We start from the raw sequence: 22,052 nt of genomic DNA on the forward strand, positions 1-22,052 counted from the left end.
AGGAGGTGGAGCTAAGAGTAGTCCATGAACACGCAGTGGGGAGCTACCACTGCCGGAGGCGAGGCTTGTCGCCAGCCAGTCAGAGGGCGCGATCGTGATTCCGTTAGTTCACTGGCTCGGCCGGCGGGAAAACCCAAGCTCGCGCCCCGCCTTCAAGAGCGCACCCACGTCAGGGAGGCTTTCTTTGGGCTTGGGGGCGATGAGGCTGCGCTCTGGTCAAAGAATTCTTCGGGCAGGTGGCGCGGATATTTCTTCAGATAGTGGCCAGCCAGGTCTCCCTGGGTTTAGGGATGAGATGGCCCCGATTCCTTCAGTTTGAGGGATGAAGTGGATGGGATTACATCATTTGGGGAAAACATGCAGATGGGTCCCTTTAAGTTTGGAGCAAGAGGTGAAAATACGTTCCACTCAGTATGAAGGAAGAGGTGGGATGATTTCCCTTTAGTTGGGGTAAGAAGATGCCCCTCAGCTCTGGGAAAATGATGTGATGACTCAGTTTGAGTGGGGAGGTAGAACATATTTTTCCTCAGTTTGGGCGAAGAAGTGGGGTGGTTGCTTCTCAGCTTGAATGAAAAATGGAGTCGGTCCTCCTCAGTTTGGGGCGAGATTAGCCGAATGCCTCCTCAGGTTTGGGGGAAAAGGTGAGTGGATCCCTCTTAGTTTGAAGGGAATTGATAGGCTGGGTTTTCCATAGTTTAGGGAAAGAAGATACGTTCCCTTCAGTTTCAAGAAAAAGGTGAGGAGACTTCCTTGTAGTTTGACGGAAAGTGTGGCCGGGTGCTCCTCGGTTTGGGAGATAAAGAGGAACAGCTTTCTTTTCAGCCTGGGGAGAGCCGGACCTAATCTAGGCCTTGGAGTTTCTGGGGACTTGGAGGACAGCGTTGTCCCTCACGGCTTTCTGGGCGCGCCCAATGCGCGTGCGCAGCTCTGGTCTGGGCGGGGGCCCGTAGGGGGTCCTAGGCTCCGGAGGGCGGCGGCGCACTGCCACCTGCCGTCTGCACGGGGCAGCGTCGGGGCCCGAGCCTTTGGTAACAGCAGTGGGCAGCTCGCCGCGGGTCTGCACTAGCTGTGGAGACGCGCCCCTCGGGCCTGGACCCCGCTCCTCCCCCCTCCCCCTCCCCCCCCCCCCCCCGCAGGCTGCAGCCTTGGGCGGGTGGGACAGTAGTGCCTCTGGAAGGCTGTGGGGGCTGACAGTTCTGAAACCGGGTCGGGGGAGCTTTGAGGAAGGTTTGGAGGAGCGGACTCGAAGGAATAGGTTTCGGGACTTGGGGGAGAGCTGCACTGGGGGATTTCCAGAGCTGAGAATGGTTTAGTGGGGGAGGAGCAGGGGTCCAGAGTCCGGGCGCCCGGAGCACGGTCTCGGAGTCCGGACCCGGCTTGGGGGTTTGGGAGCCAGGATTGGGGGGAGCGGGCCCCACGTGCTCGTGACGCGGGGGCGGCCGGTAGGCGCGGCGGCGACGCGAGGCCGGCGGCCGTGCGGTGCCGGGAGGGCGGCTAGGCAGTCGGCAGGATGCTGTGCGCAGCACTACCGCTGCTCTGGCTGCCCCTGGCGGGGGCGGCCGCAACCGAAGAGCCCACCCGGGAGCCGGGGTCGCCCGGCGAGCCTCCCCCAGGGCTGGCGCTCTTCCGCTGGCAGTGGCACGAGGTGGAGGCGCCCTACCTGGTAGCCCTGTGGATCCTGGTGGCCAGCCTGGCCAAAATAGGTGAGTGCGTCTGTGGGAAAGCCAGGCCGGTGGCTGGCAGCGGACCCACCCCCACCCCCTAGTCGCCAGATCTGGGCCGGCTTCTTGCACAGTGCCAGGACTCAGGCTCCGATTCCACAAATCCGGGCTCTCACAGAGTTCCTGCGCCCTCTCTTGTGGCTCTGCCTCCTCCCCTTCGCGCGGGGGAGGTCTGAGGCTTTGCCTTCCCTAAGGGCTGCCTTTGCTCTCTCCAGCCTCATCCCTAGACTCCTTTGCCCTCTCTGCTCCCCTCTTACCCTTGCAGTAAACCCTTCGGTCTGGCCCCTCCTCCAGCAATCTCCAGCCTCCTAGAACCCTCTGTCAGCGACGAGGATGAGTGGGGACATTGAAGGGATAGTGTTCTCCGGAAAGCTCAGGCATCTTGGTCCTGAAGAAGCAGTCTTCCCAGGAGACCACGTCCAAGTGTCCACTTTCTTGGGATACTAGACTGTCAGTTTTTCTCTAGTCCCCTTCTGCTCCCCTATAGATGCACTGTTCTTTAGGTGTGCTTAGCGGCACCCCCCCCCCCCAATTCAGGTCTACATTCTTCCCACTTCAGGGGTAAAACAAACAAACAAAACAACAACAACAACAAAAACCCACCTTATTTATCAGGGCCTTGCTTACTATATGCTGCCTACACTAGGTGGTTTCGGACAGCCGACCTCCTTCTGTCTGCACAACTTGTGCTTCACATTGCTTACCTTGAATAGAGCTGCTTTTCCTTACTTCTGCCCCTGCCTCCCCACTTCTGAGCAGCCAGTGGCCCCTCCTCCCACCAGAGACCCTCCTCCCTCTCCTTGTTCTGCAGGCTCCGCTCTGGGGGTGACTAATTATAGCTGAGCGTTGCTACTCACTCCCCAGCTATGCTGGCACAGCCTGTACTCCAGTCTCACCAATACAGTCTTCATGTAGGAATTACGCAGCTTAGAATTTGCCCCTCTACTGCCCACCACCCCCCTACCAAGGGACTCTGTTGGTGGGGAGGAGTTGCTGGGCAGGGACAGAAGAACTTTCCACTCTGTTCTGTCAGCCCATTAATAATGGAAAATGGGGGCTGAAATGCCTTCAGGGAGCCTACTTCTGCCTGAGAGCAGACTTTGGTGATGGGTTTTGGATTGCATTGTGGGGGCTGATGCATGCTGTGGAGGTGAGGATGGAATAGAGTCCCTGAAGGAGAGGAGAGGGAAACTAAACGTAGGGAGGGATGTGTATGGGCAGATCTATGACTGAATTTGCCTTAGGGTCTGTCAGCAGTGAGAGCAAGGTGGGAGAAGCCTCGGGTTTACTGAGGATCTATGGGTTGTAGGAAAGTTCTTGTCTTATTTAGGGTTTATAGTAATGACTGTAGTTTCCCCCATAATTGGATGCCAACTCCTTTGGGGGTAGGCAAAGATAGCCTCTTCAATAGCCACACACACACACACACACACACACACACACACACCACAAAAAACAAAAAAAACTTCTCACAGAGGGGAGAGATTGGAATACCTTCCCTCAGCTTTATTACTAGGAGGTTTGTTTTCTTATGTTTTCCTTTTTATTCAACAAACATTTATATAGATCCCACTATGTACCAGGAACTGCCTGAAGCCCTTTGGATACGACTTCCAAAGGGCACTGTCTTGGCATTGGGTCTCACATAGGCTAACATGGAGGCTTCTTCACTACCTGCCACTCCAAGTATGGGGAAAGTTGTTCACTTGAGATCTCAGGGCCCAAGGGAGAGACAAAATGACTTATTTTAGTGGGGAAAGGTAGGAGTGGCGATAGTGCTAGAAACCCATTACATGCTTCGTCTTCCTTTCCTGGGGGACAGGTCTGTCATTATTTTCCCCCAGAGTCATTTTTTTTAAAGATTTTTTATTAAAATTTTTTTTAATGTTTATTTACCTTTGAGACAGAGATAGAGTGTGAGCGGAGGAGGGGTAGAGAGAGAGGGAGACACAGAATCCGAAGCAGGCTCCAGGCTACGAGCTGTCAGAACAGAGCCCACCGCGGGGCTCGAACCCACGAGCCGTGAGATCATGACTTGAGCCGAAGTTGGCCGCCCAACCAACTGAGCCACCAAGACACCCCTAAAGATTTTTTATTTTTATTTTTTTATTAAAAAAAATTTTTTTTCAACGTTTATTTTATTTTTGGGACAGAGAGAGACAGAGCATGAACAGGGGAGGGGCAGAGAGAGAGGGAGACACAGAATTGGAAACAGGCTCCAGGCTCTGAGCCATCAGCCCAGAGCCCGACGCGGGGCTCGAACTCACGGACCGCGAGATCGTGACCTGGCTGAAGTCGGACGCTTAACCGACTGCGCCACCCAGGCGCCCCAAGATTTTTTATTTTTAAGCAATCTCTGTACCCAACTTGAACTCACAACCCCAAGATTAAGAGTCACATGCTCCACCTACTCAACTGGCCAGGTGTCCCTTCCTCAGAGTCATTTTTAATTAATATTTGTTGAGAACCTACTATACGTATGATATCCTGGTGGGCACATTCACACTGTATCATTTTATACTCACCTTGTGTAATAGGTATTTTTCTCATATTATAGGAGAAGAGATTGAAGTTCAGGTAAATTAGTTTGTGATCATACAATTAGAAAGCGACAGAGCCTGAAGAATGAGGGATCGTCTTACCGCTAAACCCAATGTTTTTCAACTACTGTTTCCTTAGTTGAGGCATTATAATGAAAAGCACATTGGGCTAGGAGGTCTACAGTGCTGTTGGGAGGTATAACATGCATTATGGTCTAGTTAGGAAGGCAGGACTCAATAATATATTAGGTAACATTTATTGAGTGATTACGATAAAGCATTGGGCTAAGTGCTATTGAGTAGATTGCTTTATTTAAACATCACAACAATCCTATGAGATCACTACTGTTTTTATTCCTATTTTGCTGATGAGAAAACTGAAAGGGAGGTGAAGTTATGTGCTCTGAGGTCACAGAACTAGTAAATAGAGCAGGTAGTCTTCAAACCCAGGCAGCCTGGATCTAGAGGCCCTGATTTTTACAGCTATGTTATACACAGAAATATACCAAATAACATTTGCTGAGGCTCAAATAATGGTTACGGATAAGGGAGATCAGAGAAAGGTGAGATGCCCTGAGGATGAGAGTAGAGAGGAGGGGGCATTGCCAGAAATGGAAATAACAAACAAAGGCCTAGGTTACCATGACAGGAACACCAAGAAACAGACAACTTTAGCTGCAGTGGAGTGTTTATGGGCATGGAGGTTGGAGATTCTAGTAGTCCTGCATTTCTTTTCTCTTTCCTTGGTCTCAGGGTCAGGGTTCCTGACCTTGGATAACCTTCTAAGAGTGGGAGGTTATAGTCCAGTGTATATGTGTTGTGCGCACGTGTGTGTGTGTGTGTGTGTGTGTGTGTGTGTGTCCAATAAGCTGATGCATCCTGCCCTCTTCTTGCATTGTAGTGTTTCACTTGTCTCGGAAGGTGACATCACTGGTCCCTGAGAGCTGCCTGCTGATTTTGCTGGGACTGGTGCTTGGAGGCATTGTCTTGGCTGTGGCCAAGAAAGCTGAGTACCAGCTGGAGCCAGGCACGTTCTTCCTCTTCCTGCTGCCTCCTATTGTGCTGGACTCAGGCTATTTCATGCCTAGCCGGCTGTTCTTTGATAATTTGGGTGCCATCCTCACCTATGCTGTGGTGGGCACACTCTGGAATGCCTTCACAACAGGTGCTGCCCTCTGGGGCCTGCAGCAGGCTGGACTTGTGGGTGAGTGACCCTAGAACCTGGACCAACCCCCTTCTCCACCTCTGGAGATCCCATATTGGCAAGAGCCATGCCCTGAGAGTTCTTAGGTCCCTCCCACCTGGAGTGCAAGGCAATACTCCAGATGGGCCTACAGCCTTCATTTAGGTCTCTGCCAGTTGAGTCTGGGCTTCTGCAGCATGACAGCTGAGCAGAGGCCTGGCTCCCAGCTGTGTGTGGGCTGCTGAGGCTGGGAAGCCTGCATTACTACTGCTGCCTCCTGCCCTCTGTTACCACACTGCCATTTGCCAGTCTTGCTCCCTTGAGGCACAATTCACCATTCCTGCGAGGGCCAGCCATCCTGGCTCTGCCCAGGCCACATTAGGGTGGTTTTCTGTTATTATTATTTTTTTAATTTAGATCTATTTATTTATTATAATAATTTTTTAAGATTTTAGTTTTAAGTAATCTCTATATGCAACGTGGGGCTTGAACGTACAACCCCAAGATCAAGGGTTGCATGCTTTTCTGACTGAGCCAGCCAGGCACCCCTTTCAATTTTTTTAAAAGTAATCTCTACACCCAGCATGGGGCTCAAACTCACAACCCTGAGATCAAGAGTCACATGCTCTTCTGATTGAGCCAGCCAGGTGCCTTTATTATTTTTGATAAATCCATATTATACATCCACAGAATGCAATACATTACCCTGGATATTATATCTTTACTTATCGCATGGACTCTTTATAGCTACTCTGTTGGGGTATAATTTGTCCCATTTAATAGATGAAGAAATAGAGGCCCTTAAACTCATTTGATAAAGGTTAGCAGGAGAGGTCTGTTTTACTGAGGTTCTTTGCCCTCAGACTGCCTTTCCTGCTCCCTTCTTCCTCATTTCCTGCACCAAAATCCATTCAACTCGGAATGTTGATAATTCAGACTTCTTCCAAGGTACAAAGGGAGGTTTGCAATTTCTACTTGAGGCCTCCTACCTGGTTTTCCTAATGGGTGAGTGAACTCTTTGGGGCAGGAAGGGAAGGGAGGACATCAGACCATAATAATAGTACCAATAATAGTAATAATAATAATAATCCTAAAATAGGTAATATCTATTAGGTACTTACTTTGTGTTAGACTCTGGCTAAATAAAGGACTTTTTGAGGTAGATACTGTTATTATTCACAATATATACATGAGGAAACAGGCTAACAGAGATTCTGTGACATGTTCAAGTTCTCCCAACGGTGGGTGCTTTTCCTACCATACTTAGCCCTCACAGATCGACAGCCCCTACCCCTCCTGCTGAGTATTGTGAGTGTCATATCCTTTAGGCTGAGAACCACAAGGGTGGGAGAAAGCACTATCTCCCTAATAAAGCCAGTCAGCAGCCAATTTCCACCTGCTGGTGGTTCTTATTACTGTAGCTGCAGATTTTATTGTCAGTGCCACCTTAACTTTTCAGGTTATGTAGAGCTTTCTTAGCCATCTCCTGGGTTGATTTTGCAGCAATCTCGTGAGGTAGGCAGATGAGGAGGCATGGCTTAAGAGAAGTCATGTGACAGTGACAGCACCAACATCACAGAGCTGGTAAGTGGCAAAGCCAGGCCCTAGGCTCAAGTGTCCTGACCTGCGGGCTGATGCTGTGTTCACCATCCCAAGTCCTCTCTGGGTATCCTTGTTTCCACAGTGGGGGTGGAGCCAAGGCTTGTCACAGGGAATGCTGTGGGAAACTGGATACCTCGCCAACTGCTGTTCCCCCATCTATCCCTCAAAAGCCCCTCGAGTGCAGGCCAGCTTGCTGGACTTTCTGCTATTTGGGAGCCTCATCTCAGCGGTGGACCCTGTGGCTGTGCTGGCTGTCTTTGAGGAGGTGCATGTCAACGACACTCTCTTTATCATCGTCTTTGGCGAGTCCCTGCTCAATGATGCTGTCACCGTGGTGAGAGTGCTCAGCTGGCTGCCATTCCCTGACCCCTGTTGCCATGCTCTGACTAGTTGGGTGTCTGAGCATGCTCAGACCCTTCCCTGGGTTCCCTGGGTAAGAAATACCACCTCAGATTTCACCCTCTCCCAGTAGTCCCAGTTGAACCTTCCCCCTCCTTTCTCCTGACTCTCATCTTCTCACTCAGGTGCTGTACAAGGTCTGCAACTCCTTTGTGGAGATGGGCTCTGCCAATGTGCAGGCCACTGACTACCTGAAAGGAGTCGGTCAGTATTTCCCCGCTTTGGCTGGGTTGCTGAGTCCTGCCCCCTACTGCATCAGGACAGAGGAAGCTGTTGGGTTGCCTCATTCTCCTCTATAGAGAAATGGGGCCCTGAGAACCTGAGAAGGAGGGGCTTTCCTGGGATCCTGGCTCTGGGATCCTGACCCCTGAGAGTACAGTGGGCATTGTCCTCTACTCCCTGCCAGGCAGCAGTCTTATCCGCCCGGGTGGGGTCCAGGCCAGGGGTCACGCTGACAACCCACTCCTCCCCCAGCCTCCCTGTTTGTGGTCAGTCTGGGCGGGGCAGCCGTGGGCTTAGTCTTTGCCTTCCTCCTGGCCCTGACCACACGCTTCACCAAGCGGGTCCGCATCATCGAGCCGCTGCTGGTCTTCCTCCTCGCCTATGCAGCCTACCTCACTGCTGAAATGGCCTCTCTCTCTGCTATTCTTGCGTGAGTCCTGGGGGCCTTGCATGCAGGCAGCTGGGAGGGGGCATTGGAGATGGTTGCCCCTCACATGGACAGAAGCAAGACCCTAAGGAGGCAATAGGTTTCCCTGTGCCCTGTGCCTCAAATTCCCCTGGGAAGACAGTAAACCTCACGTCATATTTCAGGATCTACCTCTAGAACTGCCCTGGGCACTGCAGAACCTAGTCTTCCTCTTCCTGAAGTGCTCTCTGGGGTATAGGCTGAGCTAGAAGTGGATCTCAAGGCCTGGTGCCACTGGCTCTAGTGGCTACAGTACTGCAAAAGGTGCCTAGAAAGGATGCTAGTCAGAGCATGTTTCTCCCACCTTCCTCTCCAGGAGACACTGAATGGGAACTTGGAGACTTGGACCCTTATCCTAAGACCCCCACTAGTTGTTCTGAGACTGTCTCCATGCCTCCTTGGGCTTCAGCCCTGATGGTCTGACATCCTGTGATGGGCAACACCCCTCCTGCAGCACGCTTGAACCCCAGAGGCTGTGCTTCTGCAACCCCTCCTTACTTGTCCGTCTGTCAATTCCTCTTCCAGGGTGACTATGTGTGGCCTAGGCTGTAAGAAGTACGTGGAGGCCAACATCTCCCATAAGTCACGCACGGCTGTCAAATACACAATGAAGACTCTAGCCAGCTGTGCTGAGACAGTCATCTTCATGCTGCTTGGCATCTCGGCTGTGGACTCTTCTAAGTGGGCCTGGGATTCTGGGCTGGTGCTGGGCACCCTCTTCTTCATCCTGTTCTTCCGAGCCCTCGGTATTGCCAGCACCCTCTGCTTTCCCACTCTACTTCCTGCCCTGCCCCAGCTCATCTCCTAGTCTGAGTCCATATCCTTGTCAATTCCTAAGCCTCCCCGCTATTGTTCATCCTTCCTAGCCCCTGTCAGACCTTAGCCCAGATACTTGGTACCATCCACTCCTGGGTCCTCCACTACCAAAGCCCTGCTCCCACTGGCCTCCCTCCTGCTGTAGGCGTAGTCCTGCAGACGTGGTTGCTGAATCAGTTCCGGCTGGTCCCTCTGGACAAGATTGACCAGGTGGTGATGTCCTATGGGGGCCTGCGTGGGGCTGTGGCCTTCGCTCTCGTCATCCTACTGGACAAGACCAAGGTCCCTGCCAAGGACTACTTTGTGGCCACCACTATTGTGGTGGTCTTCTTCACAGTCATTGTGCAGGTGGGAGAGCCCATGAGGCTGGGTAGGGAGAAGGTCCAACAGGCCCTGGGGGAGGCATGGAGCCTTTGGGACGGGGCTCCTCTTTCTATTGGGGGATACAGGGGCCTGACTTCTCAGACCTTGAGTGCAGTGAGGTGGAGGTACTGAAGCTGAGGCCTAATTATGGGGAGAGAAAGGCAGGGAACTGGATAGGGCAGGGCTCACCTGCTGCCTGTCCATAGGGCTTAACCATCAAGCCACTGGTCAAGTGGCTGAAGGTGAAGAGGAGTGAGCATCACAAACCCACCCTGAACCAGGAGCTGCATGAGCACGTGGGTACCAGAACCCCATCCCTCCACCTATACCTCTCTTCCTTCTATTTTAAGCAGAGTCCTGATCCAGTCCCCCTACCCACCCCCCTTCTAGACTTTTGACCACATTCTGGCTGCAGTGGAGGACGTTGTGGGGCACCATGGCTATCACTACTGGAGGGACAGGTGAGGGAGCTCCCCCAAGGCTCCTTCAGCAGCAGCAGACCCACCAGCCAGGGCAGCACTGGGGATGTGCCACACTTCTGAGAAGGGACACAGCCAGGCTTGGGCTGGGTGACCTCTGCCAGGAGCCCTTTCAGTGGCATCCCAGTACTCTCAGGATAAGACAAGTGAGGGCTGCCTGGCCCTGTGTGGTCTGGCACCTTCCAGACTCCAGCCTCATCATGCTGTGCTCTGTCCTTGACTGTCTGCCTGCTAATTACATGGACCCTGGTTTAGAACCTCAGGACTCATTGTGCTCCCCTACCCTGCCATTGGGACCTTGGGACATATTCTGTGTATTAGAACATTTTCTCACCTTCTCACCTTCTTAACCACTGTTTCTCCTTCAGATCTCACTATAGGCATCAAGTCCCTAGGGAGGCATTCCCTGGCCTTGCTGACTAGGACGAATCCCTATCATACTCTATAATTATCCTTTGTAGTTCTTGTTATTGTTGCAATTCTGGTTATTTGTAATAACTTCAACTTAATGTCAGGCTTTCCTATAATGCTGTAAGTTCCATAAGGGCGGGGACTAGCTTCAATATTCTCCCTGGCTGAGAGGCCTATACCAAGAGAGCCAGGCTGATGCTGGCAGTGCCCCTACCTCATCTGAGGAAGGGCCAGCCAGCTGGGCCTTGGGGATGGGACTCAGGCCTGGGCCTGACATCTTCTGTAGGTGGGAACAGTTTGACAAGAAGTACCTGAGTCAGCTGCTGATGCGACGGTCAGCCTACCGCATCCGGGACCAGATCTGGGATGTGTACTATCGACTCAACATCCGGGATGCCATCAGCTTCGTGGACCAGGTGGGCCAGCAGCCAGTGGTGGGTAGCCAGCAGAGCAGGACAGGAAGGAGTGACAAGCAGGTAGGACCTGAGTGGGGAGTTGGGAATTGCTAGCAGACTGGTAAAGTGGCACCTGCAGAAACCAGCCTGACCTGATGCTGAATTCAGAGTCTGGCAAGGAGTAGAGAAAGTTGAGAAACAGCTAGACTCTAGAGTCAGCAGATGCAGTTCAAGTCTTATCACTTACAGACTTGTGACCTTGGTTAAGTCCCTTATCCTCTCTCAGCCTGTTTCCTCTGTTGTAAGAAAGCAGGAATAAGAATACATATGTCACAGAATTTTGTGGATTCAATATGTAAAGTGCATAGCATAGTACCTAGATGATCAAAAGAACAGAATAAGTGTTAACTCTTCTCCTTTTTATTACCCTTTGACTGTCTGGGGTACCCTCAATCTGCTTGCTTTCTGACCTCTGTCTTGGCCCCAGCAGGGAGGCCATATCTTGTCCTCCACAGGTCTCACTCTGCCCTCTATGCCCAGCCGCAATTCTATGGCAGAGACATCTGTCACAAACCTGTTGTAAGTCCTTGAACCCCCCTCCAATTCCTCAAGCTCCTCTCTCTTGGGCCCTCTCTCTGCATCCCTTCTGGGAAAGATTTGTGGGCACTTTTGCTTTTTGCCCTTCCCCTGGCCTGTGCCTCCTGGCCCCTCCTTAGCACACATGTTCCCTGCTTCCTGCAGGAGGGAGAGTGGCAGTGGAGCGTGTCTGGATCTGCAGGTGATTGACACAGTGCGCAGCGGCCGGGACCGTGAGGATGCTGTGATGCACCATCTGCTCTGTGGAGGCCTCTACAAGCCACGCCGCAGGGTGAGAGCAGGGAGGGTGTAAGAGTTCCAAAGGGGAGTGGAGGTGGGGGGCAGTTGGGGGACTGGTCTGGGGAGACCATGACTGCAGGCTCAAGAGGCAATTGGCACCAGCTAGTGAAGAGCTATAAGTGCCCAGTGGAAGAGCATGGGCATTATCTTGTAATAACATTTAGCTTTTTTTTTTTTTTTTGGAAAGGGTTGGGCTGATATAAGCACTGTTTAAAGATATCTTCTTCTGGTAGCAGAGCATAGACCAAATTGGAGGGGCGAGGTGCGAGGCTGGGAGAGCCAGTTGGGAGGCTGGAGTGAAACACTGGATCAGAGTTGGGTGGTGGTAAAGGAGAGTAGCACATAGGATTGAGTGGTTGTCTTGAGGAGGAGAGGAGGGGATGGACTACAGAAGGCTTGATGGGGTCACAGGCAGAAACAGAAGTGCTGAGGAAGCCTGTGGGACCAGCTTAGTATGGGGAAGGCAGACATCTTTTGTAGGTAGTGTTAGTCTAATGCAGGTCAGGAAGCTCAGGCTGGAATGGTCCAACCCATTCAGGAAGGAATCTGTTGCAACCCCACAAGGGGGCAGCATGCCATTACCTTGAACTTTTCAGAAATGGGAAGGCAGCTGTTACCATTCCTGGCAGTTTTAACAGTCAAGATTGTTTCTACGGTTGAGACAGAACTGGCTTCCTTTAACTTGCTGGCACGGGTTATAATTTGACTCTCTGCAGCTCTGCAGAATAAGCCTTCAAAGGTTTCAAGACAGTTCCTTTTCACACAGTCCTTCTTGCCCTCAGGCCAGTATCCCCTCTCCCTTGTCTCCCTATGTCTTCTCTGGTCATAAGAAACAAGGCCCTGAATGCTGCTCTAGATGTGGTTGACCACAGCAGGGCATAGAGGCTTTCTTACCTTTTTAGTTCTAGAACTTGCAAGTCTCTTCCCGATGTTCTGAATCCCTCCAGCTTTGTCTTACCACTCTGAGGCCCCAAAATGTCCTTACAATCAGGCATACTCCCATGTCTTCCTCAGTTAATGGCTATTCGACTCTGTCTCATCCAACCTGTGGGGGTTTTTGTTTCATTTTGTTTACTTTTTTCTTAAGGCACATCTCACTCACAAAACTAGACAGAATAAAATAACTGATTTATGCATTACTCAGCTCCCCTAATTATCGATGCATGGTTGATCTTGTTACATTCTGTACCTCTACCTCATCCCATCCACACTTTTTTATCTTAAAGCAAACTCCAGACATAGCATATCACCTCTAAATATTTCAATATGTATCTCTATGTGGCAAGAAGTCTATGTATACAATGTATGTATAAAATAGTAGTGTGATTATCGCTTATAACAAATAACAATAATTTCTTCTCACATGAAATATCCAGTCAGTATTCATAATCATCTTTTTTCCAGGTGGTTTGTTTAAATCAGGATCCAAATAAAGCCCACATTTTGCATTTGGTAAATATTTCTCTTTATTAAAGGAAAAAATCTCTAATACTTCCTTCTCCTTTTCTCCCACTTGCTATTTATTTATTGAAAAAACTGGATACTTTGTCTCAGGGAATTTCCCATTTTGTAGATTATGCTAATTATATTCCAGTGGCGATGTTTAACATGTTCCTCCATCTCCTGTATGTCCTGGTACTTAAATCTAGAGGCCTGGTCAGATTCAGGAACATTCAGTAGGTGTGCTTTGTATTATGTATTGTATCACATCAGGTTGTACATAACGATTGGTTGTCTATGGATGTGTGTGCATAAGATTGGTCAATGGGTGCAGTTCAACCAGTTCTTATGTAATCAATTAGAAAACAAAACAAAACAAAACAAAACTGGAGTAAGACTGTGCTTATCCCCGTTAAATGTCATTTTATTTGATTTAGCCCATCAGTGCATCGTTTGGATCCCATGTCTGGCACCAAATATCTGTTCAGATTCACATCATGTGAAAATTTGCTAAGCCTGTTAACTTTATATTTATCCAAATCAACATAAAAAGTTGAATAGGATAGAGCTGAGGACAGAGCCCTGTGGCATGCTACTAAAGACTTTCCTCTAGACTGACATGGATCAAGCATTTTTGGGTATGGTTACTCAACTAGTTCTGAATCCATTTAGTTATACCATAACACAATCCATAATTCTTCATGTTCTTCACAGACATGTTATCCGAGAGAGAGAGACAGAGTGTTTAGTATGGAGTTACAAATATGAGATTATAGTTTCAGAGATGAGGGCTGGAAATAAACATAAACAGTCTTTATTGTCAGAGATTTCCTCACCTGGAAACATCAGAATCCCTTGGGGGAGCTTGCTAGACTACATATTCCTGGCTTTACCTCCTGGAGATTCTGATTTTGTAGTGTGGAATGGGACTAAGAATCTATGGCCTTAATAAATCGCCCAGGTGATTCAAATGCAGCTGGTGTGATGGCTGCATGATGTTTGTGACTGGGCTAGCTGAAGCTGGGGGAATGGAGAGTTCACTGCAGAGAGCTTTTGGAGGTGAGACAGGAAGGCCAAGGACAACACTGTGAGAAATGCACATGGGAGAAAAGGAATGGGAACCAGCGAAGGAGAGGAGATGCGCAGTAGCAGATGGTGTCTTAGAGGCCTGGGCCAGAAGGACGGCTGGATGCTGCACAGAAGTCAGGCCAGCGCCTAACCAGAGATCATGCCATGGCACTGGTGACCAGGGAGAAAGCACTGTGGACTTGTGGACCCTGGAGTTGTATTTCTGGTATTTAAGAAAGTAATGGATATAAGGGAAAGTATCAGAATCAAAGTATAAAAGTTTGGCAGCAAAAGGGAAGCAGTGGCCTTAATGAAAAGGCTTTCTTCAGGGGAGAATGGGCCAGGGGCATGCTTAAAAGCAGGGTGGTGGGCTGGTTAGCATGATGAGAGAAGGAGTGAAGGTGCTGGAGGGCCAGGAAATGGGAGGGAGCAGGAGCTGATGGAGGCAGGGAAGAGTGGGCTGAGCAAAGTGGAGGCCAGGGTTCAGGGTATGCCTGTGAGGGAGCTGGATTCCTGCACCCCCAGCAAAGAGGGATCCCTCTCGGTGATTAGGTGGGGGAAGGCAGATGGAAAACTTGAAGGGAGCTCTTAGAACTGGATTGGGGCAGCAGAAAATACAAGTTGTAAGATAGGGTCGTACTAGGGAGGTGAGCCCAGATGAGATGATTTGGACCAGATGGCAGTACTTCTTTTTGGCAGTCTAGGTCGGTATGTAATGGGCTTGGTCTTTGTGAGAAAGAGTGGGAGGAATAGATGATGGGAGTGGTCCTAAATTGGGTGCAGGTGGCTTTTGGGATCAAAAGAGTCCAGGGTGTCAGGAGAGATAGTTCTGGAAGTCCAAGGTTGTTGCAGAAATGGCTGGCTGGAGAGTTTCTCGTAGAGGGAGAATCCTATATAGCTGGATAGGGGTGTGTGGGCCAGGCACAGGGACCAGGCTCCTTAAATGGAAGGGCAAAGAAGGAAATGTCCCCCACAGTCTCATTGCAGCCCCAAGGGACAAGATACAGGGTCCCCTGCCTCTTGTTACTTCATATCAGAGAAAATTGGGGAAGGGTAGTGTGGAGGATAGGGACAGCCAGATTTGGGGGGGATAGGTTCAGTGATAAAGGGAAGTTATTCCCCCAGTGAATTGAGAATGCAGAGTGTCTGGCTGGGTTCCTTTTGTACTTTTTGTTTTTTTAATCCGTGGCTAGTTCTGGAAAAATGGGGCTGGGAGGGTCTATCGTGCACATGGTGCTATGGCCTGGTCTCCTGTGGGAGGCCAAGGCTCCTGGCCTCATGGCAGGGTGGGCCTGTCATTGCCAGTACAAAGCCAGCTGCAGCCGCCACTTCATCTCAGAGGATGCGCAGGAACGGCAGGACAAGGAGGTCTTCCAGCAGAACATGAAACGGCGGCTGGAGTCCTTTAAGTCCACCAAGCACAACATCTGCTTCACCAAGAGCAAGCCACGACCTCGCAAGACCAGTCGCAAGAAGGCATGTGCTTTCTCTGGGACTTCTGTTTGGGGCTGGAGGCTGATGGCACATAGTTTTGAGCTTCCAAGTATTGGAATCCAGCCCAGGGGAACCCCTAGTTTGTTAACCCTCAGAGTCTTGGTGGCTGCAATAGTTTGGGTTCCCTTTTGTATCTTCCTAGAGTCCCAGAAGGGTAAGGTGAGCCCTTTTGAGGGAGATCTGCATCTTGCTTTGTGGTCACATCCTGGGAGGCAGCAGGACCTCCTACCAGAAGTGACCCAGCATGAGAAAGGCAGGTTCCTGAGGTCAGGGGGGAGGGGGCACTCCAGGAGTGCCTAATTCAGCCCAGGCTGAGGCATCCAGAGCCCTTGCTGGGGCATAGGTTACTTAGACTCTACAGTTGGCTGGGGGGCCAAGGGCTGATGGAACTACTGGGATTGATATAGATTCCCTCCCCAACTGTGTCAGGAAGACCCTACCAGACAACAGGGTTGGGATTTTGAGCCAGGGCCAGAGACTTAGGGTTTTTTTTCTTGGTCCTCAGAAGGATGGTTTAGCTAACACTGAGGCCACAAATGGGAAACCTCCTCGAAACCTGAGCGTTCAGGACACAGGCAAGCAGGGAGTGGGGGTGGGGGGGGGGCTGAGGATGGGGTGGGGGGCAGAGGCCCATCAGCCAAAACCTGTAGGATCTCCTCTGTGCTACATTCAGTGCCATGGACTGAGGCTTCTTCCCTCAGGGACCTCTTGGGCTTACCTGATTTCAAAGCTGGACATGTTCTAAGCAGTTCTTAATTTGTGACAGGAGGTATCTAGTAGATAACTACAGGTTAGAGGCCTTAAGGACAGGGAGAAGGTGTCATGGAGAAGGGGGGAGCTTGAAGGATGGGTCACCCATGGGGCCCAGTGTCCTGCCTACAAAACCAGGAGTTTTTTGGATGAGCTGAGCATTGATGGGTCTTCCAGCTCTCCTGATGCTCATGTTTTCAGTTGATGATGGGGCTTCAGGGCTGAGAGAAGATGATGGAGGAGCTAGAAAGTATGACTTCCCTCCTGGCTTCCTTGGAGGACTCTGCTTTCTCTGGTGGCCTCCTAGGGCTCTGTAGCCCCACTTAGCTTCCTCTTCAGCCCCAACCCACTAGTCCAGTGCTGAAAGAGCCAGAGGATAAGGTGGGGAGGCTCTGCCAGCCGTGGGCTCTGCCTGGGTGGACAGGGAGCTGGTTTGGCGTCATGCAGTACCAAGAGGCAGCTGCTGGGCTGGCCACCCCCACTCAGCTCTTGTCCCTGTCCAGCTGCTGTGATCTTAACTGTGGAGTCTGAGGAGGAGGAAGAGAGTGACAGTTCGGAGACAGAGAAGGAGGACGACGAGGGGATCATCTTTGTGGCTCGGGCCACCAGTGAGGTTCTCCAAGAGGTCAAGGTCTCAGGTAATGGCTTCCTCCCAGCCCCCCACCCCCACCTGGGGCAAGCGGGAGCTGTGCAGCTGCCTTCTTCCCTCTTCACGCATGGCCTTTCCTCCAGACAACTCCCTTTTCCTACTCATTTCTTTACCAACCAGCATTTCCTGAGCATCTCCTTTATATCAGAAATCTGACATACCTGATCTAATTCAATCCTCACAATAACCAGGGTGGGGAAACTGAGTTCATAGAGAAAAAAGGGACTTAGGATTTGTCCAGCAACCCACAGCAGAACTGGAATTTGAACCTGACCCATCTGACTCCCAAAACCTACACCTTTTTCACTGCCTCATTGCCTCCCTTTACAGTCTAGCTAGGAATATGAGGTGACAAGCAAACCTAACACCAGGCTCTGTTGTGACTCATGGTCAGCACACCTGCCCTCAGGTAGAGGGCACCTGGTGAAAGTGGCCGCCTGACCTGGGGGAGGAGCCTGAATTCATCAAAATGGCATTATAGCAGATAAAAAACAATACATACATGTTTCCATATGTGGAGACCTAACTTACTCATATCATTGCTAGTTGGCTCCAGCATCCTCAGGTGTCGTTTTAAAATGTCTTCTTATAGAAAATAACAAAATATATAATAGACAGAATCATAAAGTTAACTGCCTATTACCCTGCTTCAATAATTACCTACTCCTAACCAATCTTATTTCATCTCTCCCCTCACCTATGCCCCTCTCTTCACTGGGTTCTTTTGAAGCAAATCTCAAATATATCACCTTGTCAATAAATACTTAAGCATGCATCTTTAAAAGATAAGGATTCTTTTTTAAAAATACAACTGCAGTACTATTATTATATCTAAAGTCCCTGTCGTCAAATATCCAGTGTTCAAATTTCCCTGATTGTCTTAATATTCTTTTTTTTTTTACAGTAGGTTTGTTAAAATAAAAATCCAGATAAGGCCCTCACATGACATTTGGTTGATAAGTCTCTTTTAACCTACAGCAATGGTTCTCAAGGGGGTGGTAGTGGAGTGATTTTGCCCACAGGGGACATCTGGCAATATCTGGAGACATTTTTGGTTGCCACAGCTGAAGAGGTGCACTTGCATGTAGTGGGTAGAAGCCAGGGATGCTGCTACATACCCTGTGATACACAGGACAGCCCTACAACAAAGTATCTGTGTCCCATCTTGTCAGTGGTGTCAAGTTTGAAAAGCCCTGATTTACAGGTCTCCATACCTCCTTTTTCCCCGTCCAGTATATTTATTTATTCATTATTACCTTTTTAAAAGGCTCTTCTTAAAAAATATTTATTTATTTATTTATTTATTTATTTATTTATTTATTTATTTATTTTGAGAGAGATAATATGCACGCACGTGAGCAGTGGAGGGGCAGAGAGAGAGAGAGGGAGAGGCAGAATCCCAGACAGGCTCCGTGTTACACCACAGACCCCATCACAGGGATTGGTCCCACAACTGTGAGATCATGACCTGAGCCAAAATCAAGAGTCAGATGCTCAACCGACGAGCCACCCAGGTGTCCCTCCAATGTATTTATTGAAATAATCTGGTTATTTGTCTGTCCCACAGTCTTTCCTTGTCTGGATTTTGTTAATTGCATCCCCAAAGCATAATTTAATATGTTCCACCATTCCTTATATTTCCTTTAAACCAGCAATTAAATCTAGATCAGATTTCAGTTTATATGTTTTGGTAAGAGTACTTACTTGAGAAGCAGTGATGGTGTAGTTTGTATCAGGAAACACATCCCATGTCACTGTTTCTCTTTTGTGAGGTTAATACTGATCGTTGGGTTCAGATGTTAGCCCCGTCCATTATGAAGTTCGCCATCAGTGTTTCACCAGTCTTAGCAGTCACTGATGATCATTGCTAGATCCAACATTTCATCCAGGGTTGTACAGTGGTCATATTCTACATTGTTTTTTCGTCTGCGTTACTAGCAATTCTTCTATTAAAAAAACTTCTCGTCAATGACTTTGTTACTTTGAGGTACAGTTCATACTGGAATAGATAAATGCTTGATTTTATTCCTTTCACTAATCGGTTTTCAAACCAATGAAGCATCCTCCAAAGGTGAAGACTGAATTCTTTTGTTGTTTTAGTTTGGTCGTTGTTGTGAAAATGTAATATTCCAGGTCTTTTAAGAGAGGTAGTTTTACTTCCAATCACAGCATCAATACATTTCATACTGTACTTGACTGCTCAGGACTTTATCAATGAGCAGGTATGTATGTGTACCTGTTATACGCAAGGCATCATGCTTGACTTGGAGAGCAGGGGGTGGTAGGTGTCCAGGGGTTTCTCTTTCCCAGGTTTCCTCTTTCAGAACCTCCAACTTCCTGCCATGCAGTGGCCCAGTCTTCCATCCTGGCTGCCAGCAGTCCTGGGACTCCTGGCTCAGGTCCCCTTTGTGGCACAGTGTTAGCCTACAATTGGGTTTGCATGAGCTCACACTCCTGGGCTCTGTCCCACCAAAGGGCTGTTATGGGTGCTCAGGCAGGGTGTCCAGCACCAAAACCTTTGGTGTAGAGCCTCGAGATATTCCTCACCCTCATTTCTGTCTCCTCTGGGATGGGCCTGGCAGGATATGGTTTCTTATGCCAGTGCTGCAACTCGGTGAGGGCTGATCACAGATTCCCTTTTTTCCTGCCTGGCTCCTGCTTTCTCTTGCTTTAGTTATTTTCATTTGTTTAGTCAGTATTTGCCAAGCAACTACTATGTGCCTAGGCCTGTTCTAGGTGCTGAGGATACAATGAGAGCAAAACCAGCTATAGTGCTTTCCCTCAGCAAGGCATTCATCAACTAATTACACAAATGGATGTAATAGGGCAAATGTGGAATGAATTTATTTATAAAAATGCAGTTATACTTGAGAAGGATTCCAATGTGTTACTAATGAGTTCGTGTGTATTCTCTGTCCCTAGGGAGCCTTGAGGTGTGCCCAAGCCCACGCATCATCCCCCCCTCCCCAACCTGTGCAGAGAAGGAGCTACCCTGGAAGAGTGGTCAGGGAGATCTGGCAGTCTACGTGTCCTCGGAAACCACCAAGATTGTGCCTGTGGACATGCAGACAGGCTGGAACCAAAGCATCTCATCCCTGGAGAGCCTGGCATCCCCACCCTGTACCCAAGCCCCAACTGTGACCCGCTTGCCTCCTTGCCCACTGGCTGCTGAAGAGCCTCAGCAACCTTTCAACCTGCCGTATGATCCACGCCCTAGCTTCGCCTTTCCCCCAAGCCTGGCCAAAGCTGGCCGCTCTCGCAGTGAAAGCAGCGCTGACATCCCCCAGCAGCAGGAGCTACAGCCCCTCATGGGATATGAGGACCGCACCCATCTTAGTCCAGGCACAGCCAACTCCCACTGGTGCATCCAGTTCAACAAAGGTAGCCGGCTGTAGCCCAAGACTCAAGGAGGAGTAGGAGGCTGGATCCCCCATGGGAAGTCTTCCCTGGGCAATAGGCAGAGGCAGAGGAGCCCACTTAGCCTGACAGGGGGCCAGAAGAGCCTGAACTAGCAACTGGGCTTTCTTGTGGCAGGTCAGAAGGGTGTTGGGCTGGTCCTCACAGCGACACTTTCACTACCCTCCCTGCTCCTAATTCCTGCCATCGTCCCTTTCACTAAGGCCCTTACCCTGGCTAAAGACCCAGTCCAGAGCTTCTAGGAGCTAGGCCCACCCAGTTGGGAAGCTGATGCTCTTTCCCCAGTGGACCCCCCGGGAGTCACTCTAGGCAGCTGTTCCTGCCCCCAAAGCAAGGTATCATTCCACAGCTAATGCTGGCCTTTCCTGCCCTTCACTCACCCCAGCACCAGCTCAAGGACAGTACCCTGGCAATGAGGCTCCTTGAGGGGCTGGTCCTCAGAGGCACTGGGGTGGGAGGTGGAGCAGGTCTCAACCTTAGGCTTTGTTACCTGTTGGGTCAGCTACCTATAGCCAATTTTTGAGGGGCAGTGGGAATCTGTGTCCACTTCTTGCTTTATCTCCTACACTTTGCTGACATTTATTGGGGCCATAGTTCTTTCTTTTACAGGATCAAGGCCACAGGGCTGGGCCTGGCTTCAGATCAGGGCTGTTTCTTGGCAGGGGTCACTCTGAAGATATGCTGCTCTGCATCCAAGTCTGGAACTTTCAGATCTCTGGGTCTATATTTTCTAAGGAGGGGAGATAGTGGCCTCTGGGACACTACCACCTTGACATTCCCCAAATAGGAAAGAAGCCAGGTATTCCAGGGCCACCACTCCACTTCTCTGGGAGCTGGGATGCCTGGCTGAAGTAATAAGGGGGCTGACTGGGTGGCAGGTAACTTTCCTGGGGTTAATACCTGCTTTGTGTCTTGTATCTTGAACCTGAGACACATTAAATATCTCTCAGATGGATGGGTGTCCTGTGTCCATGGGGGGGGGGGGTGGCTCTAGGGGTCGGGGTGGGAGCAACTGGGATATCTAGTGAGGGATGCAGAAACTGGCAACTGCCTGCCTTGGGGCTTTTAGGATAGAGAATGGAGGGGGATCCTGGGAAGGACTGTTAGGCGTGCTGGCCCTCTTCCCTTCTCCTTCCTCCCTTCCCAATATGGTCCCCTGAGCAGGGGGCCTGCAGTAGTAGTTCAGGGATCACTGTATGGGCACAGGGTCACAGAAAATGGGGAGACCAGCAGGGAAAGAGACCCCAGAAGATAGATCCCCAGGTACCCAAAGATGCAGCCACTACATACTGGGACCAGATAAGCCTTCCTTGAAAACCTGGAGGCAGGTGTAGGACAAATAAACAGAAATACTCTGCACATGGCAGATGGGAGGCCAATATCCAGGGAGCTGGTTACCCTATAAGTTTACACTACAAATTAGGTAGTGTGGGGTCCAAAAACATCTAGGAACAGAAAGGAGACCCTTAGGTAATAGCAGTCCCAAATTTAATTTCCACTGTGTCTGAAGAACTTTTAAGAAAACATCCGACTTTATTGAGATATAACATATGCTATATATATAACATATAGTTATATAACATATAGTATATAATATACCATAAAACTTACCCATTTAAAATATACAGATTGGTGGTTTTTAATATATTTATGAGTTGTGCAACCCTCATCACAATCTAAGTTTGGACCATTTTAATTATCCCCAGAAAACCCTGTGCCTATTGGCAGCCACTCCTCATCCCCTACTGCCCCGCCCTAGGT

The 22,052-nt window shown here is 49.8% G+C and overlaps 1 protein-coding gene across 7 annotated transcripts; it reads left to right on the plus strand.

The window, feature by feature from the left end:
- Positions 1-28: 28 nt before the first annotated feature.
- SLC9A5 (solute carrier family 9 member A5) lies at positions 29-21,246 on the plus strand. Of its 7 annotated transcripts, none has more exons than XM_040498287.1 (17): positions 29-1,703; positions 5,163-5,465; positions 7,217-7,380; positions 7,571-7,649; positions 7,920-8,097; positions 8,659-8,879; positions 9,095-9,297; positions 9,519-9,608; positions 9,703-9,773; positions 10,489-10,618; positions 11,085-11,176; positions 11,339-11,465; positions 12,878-12,925; positions 15,287-15,457; positions 15,981-16,050; positions 16,729-16,863; positions 19,797-21,246. In XM_040498287.1, the coding sequence occupies exons 1-17, from the start codon at positions 1,511-1,513 to the stop codon at positions 20,267-20,269; spliced, it is 2,748 nt and encodes a 915-aa protein (XP_040354221.1). In that variant the 5' UTR covers positions 29-1,510; the 3' UTR covers positions 20,270-21,246. The 7 variants fall into 7 exon arrangements, with proteins under 7 accessions (XP_040354221.1, XP_040354223.1, XP_040354222.1 ...); XM_040498289.1 differs by having other exon boundaries at positions 15,984-16,050; XM_040498288.1 differs by having other exon boundaries at positions 11,088-11,176.
- The last annotated feature ends 806 nt before the right edge of the window (positions 21,247-22,052 follow it).

The sequence above is a fragment of the Herpailurus yagouaroundi genome, unplaced genomic scaffold (genome assembly GCF_014898765.1).
Source record: "Herpailurus yagouaroundi ecotype Mexico unplaced genomic scaffold, PumYag 190, whole genome shotgun sequence".
In the NCBI taxonomy this organism is placed as follows: Eukaryota; Metazoa; Chordata; class Mammalia; order Carnivora; family Felidae; genus Herpailurus; species Herpailurus yagouaroundi.

Coding starts and splice junctions, on each gene's coding strand:
- SLC9A5 (XM_040498287.1), top strand. CDS start 1,511: ATGCTGTGCGCAGCACTACCGCTGCTCTGGCTGCCCCTGGCGGGGGCG. Junction 9,609..9,702: donor ACCAGGAGCTGCATGAGCAC/GTGGGTACCAGA, acceptor CCCCCCTTCTAG/ACTTTTGACCACATTCTGGC. Junction 9,774..10,488: donor TATCACTACTGGAGGGACAG/GTGAGGGAGCTC, acceptor CATCTTCTGTAG/GTGGGAACAGTTTGACAAGA.